Below are 23,310 nucleotides of genomic sequence, written 5' to 3' on the forward strand. Positions count from 1 at the left end.
GCATTTCCTGGATAACTGTTTCTGTTCCTGCAGGCATTTAATCTCAGCCCAGCTGACCCAGATGGTAAATCTGATCCTTATATTGTGGTCAGACTGGGGAAAACAGAAATTAAAGATCGAGACAATTACATTCCCAAGCAACTAAACCCAATATTTGGAAGGTCAGTTCTTTAGATTTGTGTGATGTTCCAAAATTAATGTTTGGGTAAATACATGTTCTGCATTATTTGGCACAAAGTGCTTTTGTTAAAGATTGATGCCTGTCTTTTTTGTGCTTTCTAAATAACTAATACAATTTTCTTTTATCAGGTGTCACATTATCTAATTACAAGTTATAAACTTTTCATTTTTTTTCTTCTGCTTCATTTCTTCTCATGAAATAACACAGATTACCTTGTCTATTTATGTTAGCAGGGCATAAGTTAAGCTTGTATGACTATGCTGAAACTAAAATAGTTGGGCCAGGGTTTTACTCATACATCTACAACATCAGATAAAAATCAAGTTTAATGAAGAGTGGAATTGTCTCATGTCTTAGTCCAACTAAGATGCAGTTCATAGTTCAAGTCAAAGGATTACAAGAAATTCTGGGTGCCTGTAGGGTAGAAAGAATAATTTTCTTTATATTCATGTTTCAGCTCAAGAGGAAAGTCTATTGTGAATTATTAATATGTACTTGTAGTATTCAATGTTTAACTTTCTTGGTACATAAAATGGAGAAGTTAGAAGTTGCTGCAGTGAGTGACGATACCTTGAAATGTTGGTATTTGGGGAAAAATTAAGAGGTGAATTTGGAAATGACAGGAAGCATCATTCTGGCATGTTTTCAGCTGCAAAAGGGAACAGGCATTCAAGCCACGTTGCCAAGTTAAATTCCCCACGGTGGAAAAGATTAATTCATGCCTTTTTCTGAATCTCCCTCAAAGGTAGAAAGATTAATCCAGGGCTCCAATATTTAGAAAGCCCCTGGGGGGACACACTTCCTCCAGAATATATCCTGAACAATCTTAATTGGTGAGTGTCATCCCTGAAGGCTGAGAGATGAATATTATGCTACCAATATTTCAGAAAAGCAACACAATTGGCACTAAAATTTCAAACACCGTGGTCCAAGCCACAGAGCAGGGGTGCTGAGCCTCTTTTAGCTGGAAGACCCAATTCCATTTTGGATAAATGTTCAGGAGCTGCATGCCAGTGGCAGATGAGCCTAAAGGCCTTAAAGGATAAGGGCAAAGGCAAAATGGATGGCACTGAAAAGCTAAAATATTTTCTCTTGAAGCTCATGTTGCCCACAGCGAATCTGTTAAATGAGGTAGATCAACCTTTTAGGATGCGCAATGGTTTGGGGCAGGGTTATCTGAGGCGTGCCTTTCCACATGTGTATCAGCCTGTTCCCTGTGTTCTCCATCTGAGGCTCTCCTTCATTCCCCACCCTAAAGAAGTGAGGGGGGAGTTTGAAAAGAGGAGGGCCTTCTCCTGCACTGCACCCCAACTTTGGAATTCAGTCCTTCTCGAGGACTGGTTGGCACCGACTCTTCCGGCTTTTAGGTGCCAACTAAAGATTGATCTGTTCAGCAGTTATTTTGACTACTGAATTTTTAACACCATTATTTTATGTTGCTGCCAATGGGACACGATTTTAAAGGAGGAATATTCATTTCTAATTTTAATGGCTTATGCTTTATTTTAGGGTTTTTATATATGTATGTAGTATATAGTATTTAGTATTTATTAATTCTATTTTTTCTATTTTAGTTTTAATCCTGTTAGCTTATTTACTGACTTTATTGTTATTAGTATTGTTCTTTGTAGTAAATATTATATTGCATATTATATTGCATATTGTTGTAAGCCGCCCCGAGGCTTCGGCGAATGAGGCGGCAGAAAAATGTTTTAATAAATAAATAAATAAAAATTGTATTGTTTTATATTGTTGAATTTTAATATGATGTAAGCCACCCAGAGAGCCTATGGCTAGTGGGGTGGCATATAAATTTATTTTTAAAAATGCTGAGAAACCACCAAATGAGGGCAGGAAGGAGTATGGCTGTTAGGGGAACCCTGGATGGGGGACTTTATCTGGCCAGATCCAGCCTGTGGATCTAAAGTTCAACATTCCTGACTTAAAGATACATCCAGCAGAGCTCTCTCCATGTTTTTAATCAGGCCTCAGCCACTGAAACAGCTTGCCACTATGCAACACATTGTGCAAAACATACTAAACCTAAGGATGCATTTCCTATTAACCTGGTGTACCTTAACCAAACAATTTCACCAAGATAAGTTATTTCTTCTCAAATCGTGGTATGTGTGATACACACAGTGTTGCTAAATTTACTGCAAAGAAATTAAGAGGACAGAATGCTGAACCAAAGGTGTAAACAACCAGAAAGATACCTGCATGAATTAACCTTTTCCTTATACCATCCCTGGAAGCAGCCATAAACAACTCTTGAGTTTAATTCTTGCTCATTTTGTTGCCATTTTAATGAACGTTTTATAGGGATGCCAGAGAAATACTTCCAAGCAAGCTCAAAAGACCCCCTCAGGAGCCTATAAAGTCAACCTCAAAATGAGAGAGCAAGCATTAAATGCACTGCAATGCTTCCCTAAGTTGGATCAAATGTGTCTCCACCCATGACAGCCCAGCCGCCAACCCGCCGACCCACCGCCCCTTCCTGTATGGGAACCAGAACCTCCATCATTCCTCAAGCACCATTACAGTCTTAGTCAAGGCCCTCTCGCTTCTCTCTACTGCATACCACCCAGTTAAAGGAAGCATCAGGAAGATGTGCTTTGGGAATGCTGTTCCTGGAGGCAGCACCCTGGAGAGGTGCAGTTGGGTCTCCATTTTAATTCTGGGAAACTCAGGACAACTTTGGAGAGCTCAGTCATCTCTGCAGTTTTGTGATAACCTTTTACGATTATGCACACATGCTAATTTATTGAATACCTCAATCCTTACCATCTTTATTGAAAAGAAAGCTGCACTAGTTCTATGAAACTTATTTGCAGATAAGTATGGTTGGGGTTCCAGTCTGAAATTGATTCAACTGACATATTTTTATCTATCTTCCGGTATTAGGTCATTTGAAATTCAGGCAACTTTCCCCAAGGAATCTCTGCTTTCAGTCCTGATCTATGACCATGACTTGATTGGTTCAGATGACCTCATTGGAGAAACAAAAATTGATTTGGAAAACCGTTTCTACAGTCGGCATCGAGCCACCTGTGGGCTACAGAGTCAATACGAAATGTAAGCTTCTCTCCAGACATTTCATCTATGAGCAGCTGATGATTGAATGCCTGTGTAGCTTCAGAAATGTCCAGTGGAAGGTTAATGCTGCTTAAAGTTATGCATCCTGTGGTTGTATAACCACAGAAATGATTTTTTAACAAAGTGGAGGTACTTTGAGTAGCTCCAGTCCGAAGGGAATGTCTTTAATAACCACAAACATCCATTCATCCCAAACCATCTTGTCTAATTTGCAGTGATGGATACAATGCCTGGCGAGATGCCACCAAGCCAACAGAGATCTTGACCAAGCTTTGCAAAGAGAACAAACTGAATGGACCCTACATGCAACCTGGAAAGATACAAGTAGGGAGCAAGGTCTTTACAGGGCAGACAGTCTTCCAGGAAAATGAGGATGGTAACTGCATATTATCTATTTATCACTGATATCTAGAGCACCAAGAGTATGTCTCCATACTCCCAACATTTTTGTCATTCCATAGTGAAACTTCACTCTGATGGCATGGTACGAATAACCATTCTGAGTGCTGCTTCTATTCATTTACTTAATGAAAAAAGATGGGCATCTCCAACCACCCAGAGCTGGGACTGAATTGAGACCCAGGACCCAGGCTCCTGTTTAGCTATTTTAGAACAGGAGAGTAGAACTGGTTCTGTGCTTCCCGAAAGGCCAGGCTGCCTTCCACTGGCTATGATCCTTTCCCTGCAACAACTGATTCTTGGGTGGTTACCTGTCTTCTGTACAGTTCCTGCCCCCCATTTTAAATGATTGACATTTGTCTCCTAAGACAGACTTCCTGGCAATGGAAGCTTTAAGCTATATTCAGGTGGTAGGTTTGGCCCTGCTTCTTTCACCTGTGGCCCCGTCCACCACTGGAATGTGGTCTCTCCACATTTGGAGAGCGCCTCCAGAAGAATTTTAGTACCCCTGTTTTGCAGGTAGGGCTAGCTTGTGGGGATGGGGAGTGTCTCACTATTTAGTCTTCTAATTGCTTTATGTTAAAAAACCAGCAGAAATACATAGAAAATCACATTTCAGGGTTTCAGTTTTTATTATTGCATATAACTTATAATTCATAATCTTCTAAGGGCAGTTGCCTCTTCGGCACGAAAGCTCTGACAGTTCCCTGGGGCATTTCCATACACAAGTGTTGAAGAATCCATTTGATGAGAATTCTCCCTTTAGCACCATAGTGCAGTATCCAGTATTAGTCCTATGTAGTCATTTCCATGGGTCTACTCTAGAATAAACATGGGATGCTACAGTAGAAACCAGCTTTCACCCAGGCAGATTTTAATGATGCAGCCATATTGATCAGCCTCTGTTAGGGCCGACTTGATTCTGCATTTTGCACTGCTTTTTCTCACGCAGAGGAACCTGTGGAATCCTACGAGCACCTTGCTCTGAAGGTTTTACGCTCCTGGAATGAAATCCCAGACATTGGCTGCAAGCTGGTGCCTGAACACATTGAGACACGTCCTCTTTATCACAAAGACAAGCCTGGGATGGAACAGGTAACTGCTTTGGCCTAGATAAGTGGCAAGGAAGAAAACCTTGCCGTAACCTGCCTGTTTTATAATTTACTTCCCACCTTCCTTTTGTGGCACTCAAAACTAGGGTTGGGTGAGAACTTTGTTCTGTTTGCAATATAATAATTGCATAATACCACATTATGTTAGGGAAAGCTAATGTGTATATTTAGTCATGTATACAAAATGCACATATTCAAAAAACCAGATAAAATGAATATATAAAAATTTATATATATAAACTTATATAAATGCAAAAACAAAGGCAAATACAAAACAGTGAACAGGCTTCCATCCAGGCTTTAAAAAACAAAATCGATTGATACAGAAACAAGACAAAATGAGCCCGACATAAGAGAAAAACTGGGTGGAATTGAACTTGACAGATTCATCCACTCCCACTCAAGAGTTAGACCCTGTTCAGATGTAACAGCATCTTTTGGGAACCGTTTGTGGGTTAATTAACCCACAAAGTGAGCAGCTGAACCCCGTGAGAGAGCTGCTTCCATCTTTCAGTTGTTTGTGGGTTAAACAACCCCAAGTTAACTCCTGGCTTGTACCATTTACCCACAAATTGCCACCAAAAACCATATTATATCTGATTAGTCACATAAACTTAGGTTAGAGTTGCTTTTCCATGAATGGCAGGGGCTCACTGATCATAGCAGAGCCTTCGTGGAAGGAAGAGACATGTCTCTTCCTGGGCCCCAGGAGTGAAGACACGATGCTGCAATTCAACCTGCTATTTCTTAACCAAAGGAGTCCCATTCCGAGTATTCTCTGTTTCCTTTCCTAAAGGGCCGTGTGCAGATGTGGGTGGACATGTTTCCGAAGGATATGCCTCTCCCAGGACCACCAGTTGATATTTCACCCAGAAAACCCAAAGGGTAATTCATCTCACACGCTCCTCTCCTTCATCTACAGTTTTACATATTCTGCTTCTTTCTCAGGCTGTGTATGTAAGAGCTTAGCTCAGGAACTCAAGGTTCAGTTTGGATGCCAGGAAGTACTTCCCGATGAGTAGGACCCCTAGGGTATGGCTTCCACGGGAGGTGGTTGAAGCCCCATCAGTGAGGGTGTTCAAGGATAGGCTGGACATGCACATGGTAGGCATGTCATGAGTGGAGTCGGCTGGAGTCGGGGGTCAGACTAGATGGCCCAGAAGACCCCTTCTGACTTGCTCTGTTTCTGTGTTTCTGTTTGAATTTCCCACACATGTAATTCTGAATTTCAAACACTGTTTTGATTAGCACATCACAACGGGGGTGGGGGGGTTAAAAAATTCCCTGGGTTGTTTTGAACTGAGTGAGCATGAAAGAGTATGCAGATTCTCTTTGCCTAGTTGCTTCTGCTGTGAGTGGGAAGGGCTAAATAACCCAGGTTTATGGAAAGCAGACAACCTGCATTCTAACTCTGGGTTGTCTCTCAGGCAGCAACCCAGCAGCAGCTCATTCCCGCTTGCAGAAGGGGTGATAAGGCAGCAGGAGCCAGCTCACAACAATCCAGCGTTTAAAACTAAAACAGCCTGAGTGGTTCTGAGACGTGAACTGGGCCAGAGAGTGGAGTCTGCATTTAATTTTAAAATCATTTCCCTTTCACTGTAGTTCATCAACAAGATTCATGTCTACTTAATGGATGACTTGCAAAGCAAATAATCCTCTGCAGAAAAGAAGAGAGTAAAATGAGGTTGCACAGTATTCATTTATTAACAAAAGTGATAGTGCGAGAAGCAGCTGTAATGCCTTATATTAGAAGGCTTTGAATACTGGCTGAAGAGAAGTTAACAAGAATTCTTCTTGTTAGAAGTGTGTATCGGGTATGAGTTAGTTTGGCAATTCTTCCAGGCACAGACCCACTAATGCAGAGGGTGCGGAACCCTCTTCCGGGAGCCTATCAAGGGCCACACTCCAGCGATGGGCAGGTTGAAGCGAGGCCCAACCCAAGATTAAAATAAAAAACCAAAAATATCCCACAGAATTTGTGCTCCTACTGCCATTAACAGCTAAAACTTAGGAGAGGCTTTTAACTTTTGCAGAAAGAGGAGGAAAGCTTCATAAAAGCCAGGAAACTACCAATCAGTGGGTGGTTGGGAAAAAAGGCTATTACCAGGGAAGAGGGGGTGGCACTCCGGGGAAACGTAGAGGGCTGGATTTGGCCCATGGGCCTGAGGTTCCCCACCCCATTAAGAGGTGCATCAAATGAGGGCAGGGGCAGTGCACACCATGTGGTGCCCCGAGGGCATCTTAGCCCACATTCCTCATTTCCTTCCACTGTTCACAGGCTGTGCCTCAACTTCCTTCCACCATTACCTGCTCCAATATTCCTCCTGAACCCTTGAAAAGCTGGAGCTGGTCCTGTCTCGTCCTAGCTCCTCTCTGGTTAAATAGGTACTATAGGTTTTTAAGGCAACAAAAAACCTGCAAGATCTGTTTACCAGAAGGGAGACAAGTGTCAACATCATTAATAGTTTAATTTAAAACTATTTAAAACTTTTAATTATTAGGTTTGGTTTTGTGTTTTTCTGAGGTCTGTTGTCTGTCTCCATCCTTATTTTCTTTTGATCTGTGCCTCCAGTATTAAGATATTTATGTTTGCTCTTTAACTTTTAAGAGCATTTACATTGCCACTCAAATTTAGAGCTAAGATCCCTTGGAATGAACTTGGTGCATCGCATGTTGGACCTTACCTGGTTTAAACTACCCATGGATATTTATTTGGGTATATGGCTTGAAGGAATTTGGCAGTACTTGGCTGGCATAATTTCAGATAACTTCACTGAATAGACTAGTCAGCCAAAGACAATATGATGCATATAAAATGGACAAAGAAAGAAATAAAATTCAAGGCTCGTTTAAAAGGAATTACTGAGGGCTTTGACTGGCAGTCTTTTGAGGGGGGTGGGGTTCTACATCAGTTATGTTCAGTCTAAAGCTGACACTGTTAAACACAGAAATACAAAATGTTTGCCTCTTTCCAGGGAAAAATAATGAAGACCTAAAAGAGGTACTTTCAGAGCAGCTAATTTGTAGCAAGATTTTTTTTATCTTGCTATAAATGATGCATCTTTCCAGCAGGAAAATCTATGTGTAATAAATACAAACAATGCAGCTATCAGTATAAAACCTTTGTTCATAGTTTTAGAAATCGTGTCGGAGTGAATTCAACTCTTTGAGGTGGCCTGTGGTATATTCCTTTTATGTGACTATTACTAATACTGAGCTAAATTCCCTCAGTTTCAAATACAAAAGTTCCACTGTGGCTTTCTTTGGAAGCAGAACCAACAGCGTCTAGGCATTCTGTGCCCGGGGTTTTGTGGGGAGGGGGGAATTAGAAATTAAGGATGCAGTCCTATGCAAGATTAGACAGAAAAAAGTGATACATAAATGGTCCAACATGGTGTTGCTGTGGAATGCTGAGACCTTCAGGACACTTCCTACATGTGTGGGATTGTATCCTTATAGTATGTACTTTGTATGTCTAATTAGAAGCAAACCCCACTGAGATCAACGGGACTTTTTCCAAGCACAGTTAGCAAAATGATTCAAAGATGCTGAAGAGTTCACAAATCTTTTTATCTTCTAATTACTAGAGTAGTTTTGTGAAAGTTTTGGTCAATCACTGTTTAACCCTACATTGTGGATATGCTTCCGGTCATTCCATCAAACAAGCATGAAGACGGTAATTCATTCTCTTTTAACATGAAAGGCAAAACAGAGAAGGGTCCAATTTCTTTAAATCCACTTTATTTTCTTGTGTTTAGATAATGCAATATTAGAAATGTGACCAAAATGATTGACTACACTCTACAAATTAACAGTAGTTGGATGACATACCTTTGCAAATCATACCAGTTTTTTAATCCAATTTAATCTAATCCCACCGCTTCTTCCTAGTTATGAACTGAGAGTAATAATCTGGAATACAGAAGATGTCATTTTGGAAGATGAGAATATCTTCACAGGACAAAAGTCAAGTGACATCTACGTAAAAGGGTAAGTTCACCTTGGCTGGACCTCTGAATGGATAATTTAGTCATGGGCAGATTCATTGATTCACTACCTGCACTACACATCTAAAGAAGGTAATGGATCTATTAGCAAGGTCTCTGCTATTTCATCAGGTCATTGCAACAGCATCAGCGATTCCACCGCTGACAAGAATTAAGTAGGGAGAGAAGCAGCATACATGGAAAGCAAGGCCCACAATTCCCATGCTCTTCCACAGGTTGTATGCAAAATTCTCAAGCAAGAGGGGACTCATGGTACATGCCATGAGCCCACAGCAACCTCCCCCAACAACTTTCCAGGTCGAGAAGGCCCATATTTCCCAGTCAGCCTGGTCAATGGCTGCACTGGTTAGGAATTATGGGAGTTCTTGTCCAAGACATCTGTAGGACGCCAGATTCCTCTATAGAAGTGATGGCGAAACTTTTTGAGACCGAGAGCCCAAACTGAAACCCAAAACCCACTGATTTATCGCAAAGTGCCAACACTGTAATAAAACCTGAAAACTGAGGTTTTAGTATAGGAAAAACAACTCACAGCAGGTCCAAACAATATATATGTGTATATATGCATATATCCTTGGCGGTGCACAGACCGGACATGTGAATGCTCGGACAAGTTGCGGCTGATGAGTTGTGGCTCGTGACGTCAACGCCTGGCACTACAATTCCTTTCTGAGCATGCGCATGGCCACCATGTGCACTAATATCCGATGCTTTGCTCCTGGGGCGATGCTGGGGTGACTTGGCTCATGTGCTGACAAAGAGGGCTCTGTGTGCCCGCTGTGGCACACGTCCCATAGGTTCACCACCACTGCCCTGACCCTACCCTGGTGCACTCTCCTATCCCAAATATAGGGATGAAATACCATTGAAAGGGGTAATTTTGAAAAAGCCATTTTTGAGTAGCTTTTTCAGCATGGCTCATCAATTCTCCCCATTCTAAACATGTTCCAGCCATCAAAATCATGCCAGGACACCTCGTTTTTCTAACCTTAACCCTACCCTGGTGCACACCCCTAACCCTAATATTGGGTTAAATTTTCACTGAAAAGAGGGTGATTTTAAAAAAGCCTTTGGTGAGTTGCTTTTTCTGCACTGCTCATCATTTCTGCCCACTCTTAACACATTGCAACCATCAAAATCCTGTGAGAACACCTAATTTTTCTAACTCTAACCCAGTGATGGTGAACCTTTTAGAGACCAAGTGCCCAAACTGCACCCCAAAACCCAATTATTTATCATCATGTGCCAACTCCGCAATAAAACCTGAAAACCAAGATTTTAGTTTAGAAAAAACAACTCACATCCAGTCCAAGCAAATATCTATCTATCTATCTATCTATCTATCTATCTATCTATCCTTGGCAGCGCACTGACCAGTCATGCGAAAGCTCAGACAAGTCATGGCTAATGATCTGCGGCTCATGATGTCATTGCCTGGCGCTGCTACTCCTTTCCGAGCATGCGCATGGCCCCTATGTGCGCTGTTATGCGATGCTCGGCTGCTGGGGCGATCCCGGGACGACTTGGCTCACGTGCCAACAGAGAGGGCTCTGCGTGCCCGCTGTGGCACGCATACCATAGGGTCGCCACCACTGCTCTATAGAATATGTATAGGCTGTTGTTATTGTTATGTAATTATTTAAAGTGGACTCCACAACGGGGCCCATGTGGAATTCCCTGTGTGTGAGCAATGCTTCTTAATAAAGTGAAGCAAACTGTGGCTGTGTGAAGAAAGTCACCAAAGGAGGAGGAAATCAATAGCAAAGGTAAGTGATTTTGGAAATGTGTTGTATGTCACCATTAGATGTGCTCTTTAAACACATAGCAGTGCAGCAAGGGACTTTAATCGCTTCTTCTTAGGATTTTATCACGGAGCAAATTTGTTATCATTCCTGACATGCTTTCCCTTCCGTTGCAACTGCATAACATAATCAACAGCAAGAGGAAGGGAACATTTTTTAAGCTGACGCAGAGCTGAGCTGAATGTTGGTTTGAAGCAAATTGCTTCCTGAGATTTAAAATCGTTTCAGTAACAACCTGGGCTCTGCATTGCACTTCCTCCTTCAAGAAAATTAGCAGAGAACTTCAAGTCCATTATTAGACCATAGCATTGCCATGCAAACCTGTGCGTGTGTGGCTGGGGCGGGGAGTGTCTGAGAAGCCTGAAAATGTTTATAGTATTTATGCCTAGTTTCTGCAATTGAACAGACTGTTTTCTCCTTTACTAGACAACTACTATAGATGGAACATTTGTCCTATAGTTTGGCTCAGATTATCTGTTGTTGTTGTTTCCTTTAAAGGACTGTGGTAGGGTTCGGGTGATCAGGTATCCTAACTTGCAGAGGACAGTCCTCTGTCTGAAGAGCTATCAGAGAATAATCTGCGGTCTTAAGGCATTGTCTCCTCGAAGTGCTCTCCAGTCCAAGTCCAGTTTTAAGATTTTAAAAAAGTCAGAATGAAGACTGGTGTCTTGAGGTGCCTGTCCCCAGTTACTCCCTGGAAAGTAGACTTTGCCAGATGTGGGTAATCTGGCCACAGCCCCCCACATTATGGTTGAGCAGGTACACCCATTACATGCATTTGCTACATGCAAATCAGCATGTTCTGCATATCTATGTCCTCCCTTGCCCTCTTTTTAAAAGGAGCTGCATTTCCTCCCTTTTAGCACTGCACAGGTGGCTCCTTTCCAGGTGTGGGGGGAAGTGGTCTTAGGCACATTCCTCTTGCTTGTAGTTCCAGCTGCAAATAATTTAGAATAGAAAAGGGGCTGGTGGGATTCAGGACAGTTCTTGATAAGTCACAGATCTGTCTTCCATGGAAATGTTAAGGAATTAAAGAAAAGGCCGGACAGACACCTGTCTGGAACGCTTAAGCAGAAGACATCTTGGCTCCATCGTTTGTGCTTCCCTTGTGATTCCCTCTGATTCTTTCTTGCTTCTCAACATCACACACGACAGGTGGCTGAAAGGCCTTGAGGATGATAATCAGGAGACAGATGTGCATTACAATTCCCTGACTGGGGAGGGGAACTTCAACTGGCGCTTCGTGTTCCCATTCCATTATCTCCCAGCTGAGAAGCAAATGGTGGTCTGCAAGAGGGAGAACATCTTTTCCTTGGAAAAGACAGAACGCAAAATGCCTGCAGAACTAGTGCTCCAGGTGTGGGACTTCGAGAGGCTTTCTTCTGATGACTTCCTGGGTAAGCCCCAAGCTGAATGGAGCAGCCTGGATATGGACTGAAGGATAACCGGGTTGCTGCTCAACTGTACACAGTGCTGATTGTGATGCAGATTCAGGTCCTGCTTTGATGGAACCTGGACTGATCCATCCTCCATTGTAGTGAAGTCAGGCCAGCCCATACCACTGCGCAGATTGGTGCGTGCACATCAAGAACTGCAGATCTATTGGATGGGCAGAATGGAAAGCGGCGTTATCGGGCCATCTTACTGTTTTAACTAATTCAGTATTTTTTGCACCAGACTTCCCCAACCTGGTGACTTCCAGATGTTTTGGACTTCATCTTCCATAAGTCCCAGCCGGTATGGCCAATGGTCAGGAATGCTGGGAGTGGGTAAGATCGGCAGGAAAGGTTTCCCTGGGATAGCACGAGCTGCAGAGGTCTTTATCTTGGGCATAAGCCATGTTTCCAAAGCATGAAATGCACTCCCTCAAGAACTACGGTTGACCTCTTGGCCTTGAGAAGTGTTATAAAGACAGCCTTTTCAGTTGCATAGCAGCTTCAGTGATTTAGGGACAATTTAGAAAAGACTTCGGACAGCTCCCAACATGCTGCAGCCAGGACTTCTTTTCCATCTAAATGAACAGAATTCTGCCCTTAATGTTTTACTTTTTAATGCCTTTTGATCATTTTAAGGTTTTGCTGTTTAAAACAGTTGTGTATGATCTTGATGGCTTTTTAGCAAATAAGGCAATATTTAAAGGGTTTACTTCTTTTAAAGTGTTGAGGATTATTTATTTACTTATTTATTAAAAGATTTGTATGCCGCTTTTTGTGCTCACAATCATAAGATTAAAAAAGCCACAATCAGACTAAGAGCAACAGTTTAAAAATGCAACACTAATAAAATAGAGATAAAAATATACAACAATACAAATTATGCAGGATTTGAACCCTGGACCTTTTGAACACTAAGTGTGCGATTTAGCACTGAGCGACAGCTTGTCACTTCAGTGGAGAATGGGGAAAGCCATGCTCTCTAGTGAGACAGCTCAGTTTTAATATGCTGCTCTGCATCCTCTGCTAAGCATCATAAGGAAGAATTTTGGAAAGTTATGATCAGATTATAGTATGTGGAGCTTGGCTTATCAGAGCTGGAAGCTGTTCTTGGAAAGTTATATAGACCACTTGATCTGTGACTGATGTGTGATTTCATCCACCTGCCCCACAGGTTCTCTGGAAATGAACCTGAATGGCTTTCCCCGAGCTGCCAAAACTGCCAAGCACTGTGACATTAGCATGGTGACAGCAATGAGCGAGGAGAACAAGATTTCCATATTTCAGCAGAAGCGGGTCAGAGGCTGGTGGCCTTTCATCAAAGCTGGAGAACTCACGGTAAATATTCTGTGGAGATCCTCAGTGCAGCGGGTGGGACTGGCAACAAAAGCTGCTGTTCAGGTTCCAGCCACTCCACTCTATTCCATCCCCACCACCAGGGTTTATTTACATTCTATGTTTTAGTGTGTCCAATTTTCATGGCATTGGGGCTAGATTTTTTGGAAGTATTTCTGCAAATGGGGTTTTCATTAAGCCAACTAATTCCAGCATCTTGTACATGGATTCAAGCTTACCTAGCCATTGTCTCTTGATAAGCATCGGTTTTCTACTATAAAAGGAATAGTTCTCAGTCCAAACATCAGCAATTTATTATTGGGTTTCTTTCCTAATGTGAGATTGGACAGTAGGGTCCTGAGACGAGGTGGACCATTGGAAGGAGGTTAAAATCAGGCCAGTTGGAAACTGTGAGTTGAAAAAAAAGAAGTCCTGGGAAAATGAGGAAAGGAATGTACCCTTAGTCAGAACCAGCTTTATACATTCGGCTGCCTGAAGAAAGGACAACACAGTGCCAGTGTGACATGCAAAGGCCAATTGGAATGGCAGTGTTTCAATTTATTTGTTAAATTTATATTCCACCTTTCCTCAAAGGAGCCCAAGGCAAGATCCATGATAAAACAGGATCTGTTTTATCTTCACATCAGGCCTAGGAAGATAGGTAAGGTTGAGAGTCAATGGCTGGTCCAAAGCTGTCCAATGGGCTTCATGGGAGAAGATGGCCTTGAACCAAAGTCTCTCCACTCCTAGCCCAGCACTCAAGCTATTACACTGCAAATAAGTTGAGCTCATAACGAGGCAGTGCTTGTAATGAGCACAGCATCCTTTGCTGCACCTGGTTGCAACAAAGCCGCTCAGGAGGACTCATCTGCACTTTGCAGCAGCCATCTTGGCCTAACGGTAGTTCAAGCGCCATGCCTGTTACAGATGTTTAGATGACTGTGAGGTGTACAGCTTAGCAATGGAGTAACATAAAGATTTCCATAAATTAATGGACATTGGGTTTTTTGATCTAGGTATCTTAAGGCATATCATTATTTCCTAACCACGTTTTTCACACCGCAGACTATATAACACTCATTGCATTGCATTTCTCTTCATTATCTCAAAGGCACAGGTATGCGCCTTTGCCTTAATATCCTTACTTAACACCTTTTCTTAATTAAATTGCAAGTGGAGGTGCTAAGTTATTATGGTCAGAAGCATGCATGGTCTGTGTGCTCTGCAGAATTTATGAGATTATGAACATCTTTGCTGTTATTCAAAGTAACACATTTAAACCATTCCCCCTGTATGGAGAAAAACTTGATTGGTGAAATATCAGAAGCCAGTAGCAAGCTGATTAAGACTTCAAGTTGCCATGGGGAGGGATTTCAATTCCCTGCCTAGAGAGCTAAGCAGCTGGGCGTGAAGTCAATGCTCTCCCTAACCATCGGTCGCTCTGCTTAGTTCATTCTGGTTTCTGAGATTTCATCAGCCATGGCTTTTTTCTGCAGCTGTACTTATTAACAGTGTGCTTTTAATTACAGCAGCTACTGGAAGAATGTTGAATGCTCTGGTGCATGATATGCATGCTAATTACTAGTTCTTTTCCTAGCTCAGAGCTACGAATCTGGGACAGGAGCATTAAAACTGCCAAAGCTCACATTTTCATGGAGGAAAGGAGGGAGGGCAAGGAGCATGGGGATAAGTAGTTCCCTGAGCGCCAGTGACATCGGAAGCAGAGGGAAACTACATTTCCCAGTCCTCCTTGTGCCTGCTGTGCAGCCCTAGTGTTATGCCACCTAACATAGAGGGAAAGGGGAATAGAGATTTCCCTTTCTTTCAGCCACTTACTTCCACAGGAGCAACAACAAAGGTAAGCAGGTGAGATGGGGAGAAGAGGAAAGAGCCACAACTAGGAGAGATTGGAGGAAGGACCGAACCTGTTGTGCTTCCTTTGACATCACAGGGAATTTAATGGGGTATGAATTGGGCTCAAAACAAACCAAAATATTTTCTGAGCTTCTGGAATATAATTTGTAGGCAAGCTCCAAGCCCAGTTCTAAGGTTGCCAGGAGGCAGTTCCCCATGTCAGTAGTTATTATTAATCATTTCAATATACAATAGTTTCTATATATTGATGAACTGCTCGGGAAAAAATACCATGGCGAAAAACTCATCATGAGAAGGTTAAATACTCTGAACCTAAACAGGCTGCTTTCTCACCCCTAGGGCAAAGTGGAAGCGGAATTTCATTTAGTCACGGCAGAGGAAGCAGAGAAAAATCCAGTAGGCAAAGCTAGGAAGGAGCCAGAACCATTGGAAAAGCCCAAGTAAGTGGGGTTGCTGCATGTTGGTGTTTATTTTACCCCAGCAGTCAAAGAATTAATGTTGTATGACCAATACCTGGATCTGGCTGCTTGAAATCTGTGGATACCAGTTTTGGTCCTCGCTTGCAATTGGGTTAATGGAGAAGAAGAACCAAGAACACTCATGCATAATCTATACACTGATTATCAGTGACATGGCCAACATTTCTATTGCCAGGCATGTAATGCCTATTTCGAAAATGAAACATTCAGCTCATGTTATAATAGAGAAGGGATATATTGTCCATGTTCAAGCAGTATGGTGGCATGGAGCTTCCCCACTACACCCAATCTCTTCTGCGTTCTTTCTTCTGACTCACTTGAGAGTTGAGTTGACAGTCCTGGACATGCAGCTCAGGGATCAGAGATGGACAGGGAGAGCACAGTCATAGCGATCCAGATTAACAGTGTCTCCTCTGCCCAGCCCCATGTGAATGTAGCATTCTTAGACTCACATATCAGTAGTGTCAGAATGACCAGTTGTCCCATGCAGGGTCAGCTCCACTTCTGTGCATGTAGCTACACGCCACAACAGTTATGTGTGAACTCATCCAACACTACAAGTGAGACACTCAGGGTCATATCATTTCCATTGCACAGGATAAAGTTTCTGTTCAGACTTGTTTTCTCTCTATCTCTTAACTAGTTCCTAGGGAATCTAAAAATATGCTATTGTAATAGGTATTTTATTTTACAAAAAAATGCATGTAAATGGAAAATCTACATCATGTTTCAATTTTTGCAGAGATGAAATGCAAAATATATTTCTCTTTTCAATTCCAGTGACTATCAGAGGTTAAACTGATGAGACAATTACTTTGGGAGATGATAGATAGATAAGAATATGACAATCCTAATTTGTTTTTCTGTCTGCTCTTTTTTCAGCCGACCTGACACTTCCTTCTCCTGGTTTGTGAATCCTTTCAAGTGTTTCCTTCACCTCATCTGGAGAAATTACAAGAAATACATCATCATCGGTTTCATTTTGCTTATCCTGCTTATATTCTTAGCACTTTTCATCTATACTCTTCCTGGAGCCATCAGTCGTAGGATTGTTGTAGGGGGTTCTTAGTAGACTCGGGTCTCAATTGTGGTGTTGCCAAGTGAACAGGAATAGCTTTTACCCAGAATGGCAAATAATTCTGCCTTTCAGGAAATACATTTGTAATAGCTTTCTCCATAGCTCTATTGACTATTGTCCCAGGGCCAAACCCAATATGAAGATGGGAGCAATTCAGGGGTATTAAAACCCAGCTTGGCTTCACTTGTGTAGAAAAGGTTGGAGATCCAATTTGAACAGCTAAAGGTGTGCCACTGCCTGGATACTTCTGGAATCAATCCCAGGAGCTCAGGTGTCCATCAGCTGTCAGTGAGGGAAGATCTGCTCTCGGAATCTGGACTTCAATGGCTTTTTAAAAATTAACATTGACTTTCAGTGTTTGTGTCAGTTCACTAATACCTTTCAGTTGCAAGAGCTTCAGTGCCATAGGCCTTCTTCCCATTCACATAAGTTGAAGGGAGAGCTTTAGATACATGAAGAGATGCATGCATGGCTCTCCCTCCATTGAAGTGAATGGAGATCCTGCTTATGCCTGAGTGTTGAGGCCACAGATAGCACAATAGTTGTACTGAGCTGAGCTTAAAAAAAATGAAGGCTGCTTAAATCATACCTGAGGATTTAAGTGGGGATTATTTGCACTTTTGGTTTTAGCTTTGTGGTTTGAGTGGGACTTAAGCACTTATGACTTTCTCCCTACAATCCAGAGGAAAAAAATATGCATATGGCAGATAAAAGATTGCATGAAAAACCTGTCCAAGCTCTGATGTCAGTGCAGGATTTTCTAAAAAAATTGTTCCTCTTGTGCAGATCATGCAGAATAGCGTGTGTGCAACTGTGTGTTGCACCAATGCATCACGATATCACATTTCAATATAAATAATTGGCAATTGTGTATATTATGAATTAACATCTAGTGTAAAAGATTTATAGGCAATTCTGAAATGCTTGTACTGTGCTTTGGGGCAGGTTTCAAATTTTTAACACTACCAATTATTGTCATGTTATGTTTGCAATGCAATTTTTATGAAAATGAAAACAAGCAAATGGACCTTCAGATTTGATGGCTCAATTCATTTCATGAGAGAGAATCTTATTGTGCCTAGAGGAACTTGCAAGTGAGAAATGGATGGAAATCAATGCACAGACAAAAGTAGTTTTCATAAAGAAGGCTGAAAACAGATGGAAAATTAAAGAAGAGAGAAGGACATTTAGAAATGATTAAGGGAACATTCCCTGAAAATACAAAAAAGTTTGCACAATCCATGGGTCTTTGGAAAAAAGGTGCAGAAAAGCTAGCAAAAAGTACTGAAGGGACAGAATTCATGTGTGATGGAACATTAAGGCATAATAACATAAGAAGGACAGCTTAATTTGTGCTTATATATTAATTTGTTCTTACCTGAAAAGATAAACTAGAAGTACAATCCTGTGGCCTCCCAGCATTGTCCAAGATGCCATAGGAGTCTTTGGAGTCCCAGCTATCTCAGGCCAAATCTCCACCCTGCTTTTATGCACCCAGTGTGGCGAGAACCGCATTAGCAGTTGCAAGCTGCAAGGTTGCAACCAGAAGTGGCGGAGACACATTCTGAGGTGGGGAAGAGGCTGGGGCCATGGAGTTTTGCTGATTCCAGTCAATATCACAGCCTCCCTCCCTACCCCTCTCCAGTGCTTTAGATGGACAAAATGACTGTCTGGAGAAATCGCACGGCAATTGTGTGGTCAAGATCCAGCGCTGCACCTCACTCCTGCCTTAGTTCAATGTGGCTTGCCGCCAAGTGCACATATACACAAACATGGTGTGAAACCCCTGTTGTGTGACATGCTTGAGCTAATTGGTGTAACAGGAGCATCTGTCAATGATAACATAAGGCATAAGACTTACGTAAGATAGCGTAAGACTCTATTCAAGATAAGGCCTCAGAATTTGGATATGGAAGAACCAATGAGCATGGCTGGCCCATGACATTTTTCTGCCTGACCTGAGCCAAAGAAGAAAATGGCATCCCCTTCTCCTGTCCATGCACTGGTGGTGAGACAACCTCCGCTGTGGGCTCTGAAGACCGTGGACTGGCTTAGGCAGCCCATGGCAGGCCGTGTATCACACACAGCCTTTTTCCTCCAGATGCCACGACCCCTCTGGCCACCCAGCACCTCGCTCTGCCAAATGGTACAGCAGTCTTGCCAGTCAGTGGAGAGGAAAGCATTTGTGGGGAGGAGAATGCTGTCCTGACCTGGAAGGGGATGGGCTAAACCAGAAGGGAGCTTCTTTCAGCCTGGAGAGCCAAATCCAAGTTCAGAGAAGCTCTCAGGGTCTGTGTTCCAGTGGTGGTAGAAGGCCAGAAGCAAAAGGTTGCATGACCAAAACTACAAAACAGTGGCATGTTTTAACTTAAAGCTCTTCATGCCTGTCTTAAGAGAAGCAATTCAACCTTATTGAACAAGGAGAAAGCGATGGAGAGCCAGGACGCCACCAAAGGATTGGTGGTTGTAGGGAAGTGGGTGGTGCCAGGGGAGGGGTGCATGGCCTTCTGAGGAGGCCTGCCGAGCCAGATTTGGCTCCCGAGGCTGAAGTTTCCCACCCCTGGGTTAAATCATCACTTCTGTTTGCTGTTCCTTTGCTCCTTAAGGCATCCAAAACAACATAACTTTGTTGGGCCTTTCCATCCTCCCTGCTGCTGCTGCTTCTGAGCATCATCAGCATCTTGAACACTTTGGCCCACTCTGTTTGTCACACTCCAGGTTTTATCATCATCTATTTTCTGTCATGGACAGCCAGTCTTCTCGAGCCATTTGTCAGACACCTTTTCCTCTATTCCTTTCACACCGAACACATTTCCTGAGCTCAGCGAGATGCTCTCCATCTTCTCCACACTCCTGTCAACAGATTCTCCAATGATCTGACAATAAATGGAGCTAAAAAAGGGAAACAGAGTTATACAGCCAGCTGAAGCAGAGCCAGAAGCTGCCCAGAAACCTTCATGAAGTTTATTGCTGGAGGCCACAACCCAACTGCAGCAATTGCGGTTCTTGCACATCTAACAACAGTGTTTTGGAGGGGGAGGAAAGGAGACCAGGGAGGCCTCCAAATAAATCCCCTTTCCTTTCCAGTCCAGAAAATGCCCCCTTTCTCCACTGTCTGAGCTCATATTCTTGACCTTAGAGAGGCAGCTTAGAGAGTGGTCCTTTCTGTACCAGCTGTGAGCAGGAGATGGTACAGATTGTAGATTCCTCCCATTGAGGGCAGAGGACTCTCTAGGAATCCAAAGTTTCCTAGGGCCCATCAGATGCTCTCTTGGGGCCATGGCAATGCTCCCCAATTTAGCTAAGTCTGCATGGTAGGACAAGGGAGCAGGGGATCTGGCTTTTCTAACATAGTTGATGGAATTGATAATTTTTAGACTAAGTTTGTAGCATCTGTTTCTGAATTCAGAAATCGAGTCAGTAATGTTCAGCCAGTCCTTAATAAAGATTTATCTCTTTAATATACTTTCAAACTGCCTATAAACTCAAGTTCTTTAAGATGTGCACAATACATTAAACCATAAAATACAAACAATAAAACACTGAAGACAAAATGCAATAAAAGCCAATATGAGATCAGCAGCACAAAGTAAAAAATATTCCAGCAGATCAAAACCAAAGTAAAACCAGCAGCAGTAAAACTGCACTGATAGAAACACTGAAAATAGTTCTTAAAGCGCCTGAGAGGACAGGAGGGCAAAAAACTGGCACAGAAGAGAGCATGACATGGGCCCCAACTCTTTGGGGAAGGCATTCTTCAACCTGGGTGTCAGCCCTGGAAGGCCCTTGACATTGGAGCCGCCAAACTCCAAACCTACCTTATTTGACAGGAACACCTGGAGAAAGAGTTCAGGTGGTGTCTGGAGAGACAAATATGGGAGGAGATGCTTCTTCCATTAGAACATTCAAGAGCACCCTAATGACACGGCTCCAACCTCCAGAGGGCTGAGATAATGAAACTCTTTCTTGGCTCCAGAAAGAGCAACGGTGCGAAACTCTATGTGACACCGAATCATGTAAATGTTTGGCATACATCTTTAATTTAAATAATGAGTTTAGGGGCTGGCTGACACACAGAGTTCTGATTATGCCAATCAATTTCTTTCTGTACTGATATCAGCTTGGGGAAGGGGGAATTGTGAATGGACCACAATGCTTGCTAAATGAGATGCTTTATATCACATTCAATTTGTCCCTCAGTGTCTTGGAGATAAGAAAAAGGCAGGTGGTAGAGACACTTGGATTCTAGGTAAGGATGTGCAAATCAGCAAAACTCAAGGACACTGAAGTTCTCCGATTTCTGTCCTGAAGCTTCTTGCTAACTCATGTTCATATCAGATTTTGCACTTGGTTGTTGTTGCTGTTTTTACCAGAAAATTCATACCTATTTTCCAAAAAGTCGTACATTTTTTCAAACTGTAGGCATTTCCCCACATTGTTCTGGTGCAGGAGGTGCAAATTGTGTAGATTTTGGGCAATCATGCATTAATTAATTCACAGAACTTAATTACTCATAGAACCTTAATGGTAGGACAGAGGCGAGCAACCTGCAGCCATCCAGATGTTGCTTGGAGCCCAGCTTTTGTCGCCCCTGACCAATCCCTGTGCTGGCAGGTTGAGATAGGTACCAGAGTTGAACAACATCTGGAAAGCCATATCTTGCCTGCCCCTAGTCAAAGAGATCTGTATGTTACTACAATTCAGGGATGCTACTATAATTTAGGCAAGAGGGAAGCAGTAGAAAGAAACTGAAGGGCAGTCTCTGAGCTTTTAAAAAAAACATTAGCCAGACTTTTGTTGCTTCATAGAAACCCATCTTTCTCTATCTGCATTTATCATTCCCTGAATTAGATCTGCCATTACCTACTCAAATCATCTCCAGAGAAGAAACAGCAGGTTGAATGGTGCTCAGCAGAGAAAACTTTCCTTAATGTCACCTGTAGGATCCCTTTCAGCAAGAAGCAATGGATTTAAATGTCAACATTCCTTGTAGTTTTTGTTGCTGGACGGCACTAGGGATGGGAGAAACAAACTGGGATTTTGGGGCTTGCTGAAATTCTCTGCAAGTCGCTTTGAAGCTTGGTTTGGCTCACTCATGTCTTTGTTTACAACCTGCTTTCCAGTTTCTTCAGATGGGAAAAGTGTATGTATTTTCTCCAATTTACTAAACATGGAAATGGATTTTGAATAGTATTTGTTTTTAGCATGTACATTCAGGAATGTGCTGATATTGTTTTCCAAAAATGCATTCCCATCTGTTCAGGGTAGTGAATGGGGCATGTTGGAATGGGGCAGGATCTGGGAATGTGACAGGATTTGAAAAGCCTGGGATTTTATTTCACATCCTCAGTTAGCCAAGTTGGACTGTTATAACCCACCATTGCCTTCATTGGCTGTCAGCAGCAGTTCAGAGTTCCAGGAAGGGGTCTTTCTCATCATTTTCAACATTATCCTTTTTACTGGAAATAGCATAGATTGAACCTTTTGCCAAAGGCTTAGAAATATGATGAACAACACATGCACACACATTATGACACAAACAATGTGAAAAGCAGCACTATCAAGTTCACTGAGATTTTCAAATTTCCACCTTGAAGCCCAGTTCAATTTACAACTGTATCAAATTATGGTTTTAAAAAAATAGTAAGAAATGCTCAAAGACCTTTGGTGCTCTTGCATAGGCATTCAAAAGTGTGCAGTCTTATTCCATTTATTAATATGTGATTGTACACATATTGTACACACCTTTTCATGCATTTTTTTTCTATTGCATGTACTTTTCAAATGCATACCAGCCCAGATAACTGCTTCACAAATTGGCGGATGCACCAATTTCAAGTACAGATTGTGCTTGCATTTAGGTTTGCTGTTTGGGGAGTGTGAGCTGGGTATAAATGAGCTGTAAGACATTCGTCATACATCCCCAATTATACTGAGGTAGGCACAATCCACCTGGCTGTACAGGGTGTGTTTTCCTATTCATCCAAAACTTGCAAGCCCTGAAAACTTGGCAGCCAACTGGGAAGATCTCTCTAACTTTGGCCGGTCATCCCTTCCTTCTTACTGTGTGTAGCTTCTTCCTATACTACCTGAATTTGTCTCAAGCCCCAGACTGCGCAATAGGAGCTGCCGTGGAGATCTTCCCTCCGACCCTGGCCCTATTTATGTAACGCTCATGCGTAAGACACACAAGGGGTGGTGCTAGAGAGTAGTTGCACTGGAGCACCGATGTCTGAGGGGGGCCCTGCACATCAGTAGCTGCTTGCAGGATGGGCTTACATACACTGGGGCCACCGCAGTGTGTGGCTGTACAGATCAAATGGAGTTGCTGTGCACAAGCAGTTGCTCATTGGTAGCGGTTCCTTGTAGAAGTGCAAACGATGGAGAGTGTGGAACTAAAAGGGAACTAAAATGATGCAGGGCCTGCCATGAGGAAACATTCCAATTTCAGCCCAAGCATCTCGTAGTCATCATCACAGGGAAAGTGCTCAAGAGTTATACAGAACCAAGTTT

General features: G+C 42.5%; 1 protein-coding gene across 1 annotated transcript in view; it reads left to right on the forward strand.

Annotated features, from left to right (window-relative positions):
* Window positions 1-16,788, forward strand: part of FER1L6 (fer-1 like family member 6) — a 79,943-nt gene extending 63,155 nt beyond the window's left edge. Inside the window, exons 32-41 of the mRNA XM_044421469.1 lie at window positions 34-161; window positions 3,086-3,256; window positions 3,493-3,653; window positions 4,629-4,771; window positions 5,585-5,673; window positions 8,680-8,778; window positions 11,753-11,994; window positions 13,205-13,368; window positions 15,580-15,680; window positions 16,602-16,788. Coding sequence (XP_044277404.1) covers window positions 34-161; window positions 3,086-3,256; window positions 3,493-3,653; window positions 4,629-4,771; window positions 5,585-5,673; window positions 8,680-8,778; window positions 11,753-11,994; window positions 13,205-13,368; window positions 15,580-15,680; window positions 16,602-16,788 — 1,485 coding nt within the window. The remainder of the gene's footprint in view (window positions 1-33; window positions 162-3,085; window positions 3,257-3,492; window positions 3,654-4,628; window positions 4,772-5,584; window positions 5,674-8,679; window positions 8,779-11,752; window positions 11,995-13,204; window positions 13,369-15,579; window positions 15,681-16,601) is intronic.
* The last annotated feature ends 6,522 nt before the right edge of the window (window positions 16,789-23,310 follow it).

This window comes from Varanus komodoensis, unplaced genomic scaffold (genome assembly GCF_004798865.1).
Source record: "Varanus komodoensis strain SLA01 unplaced genomic scaffold, ASM479886v1 scaffold12, whole genome shotgun sequence".
NCBI classification, from domain to species: domain Eukaryota; kingdom Metazoa; phylum Chordata; class Lepidosauria; order Squamata; family Varanidae; genus Varanus; species Varanus komodoensis.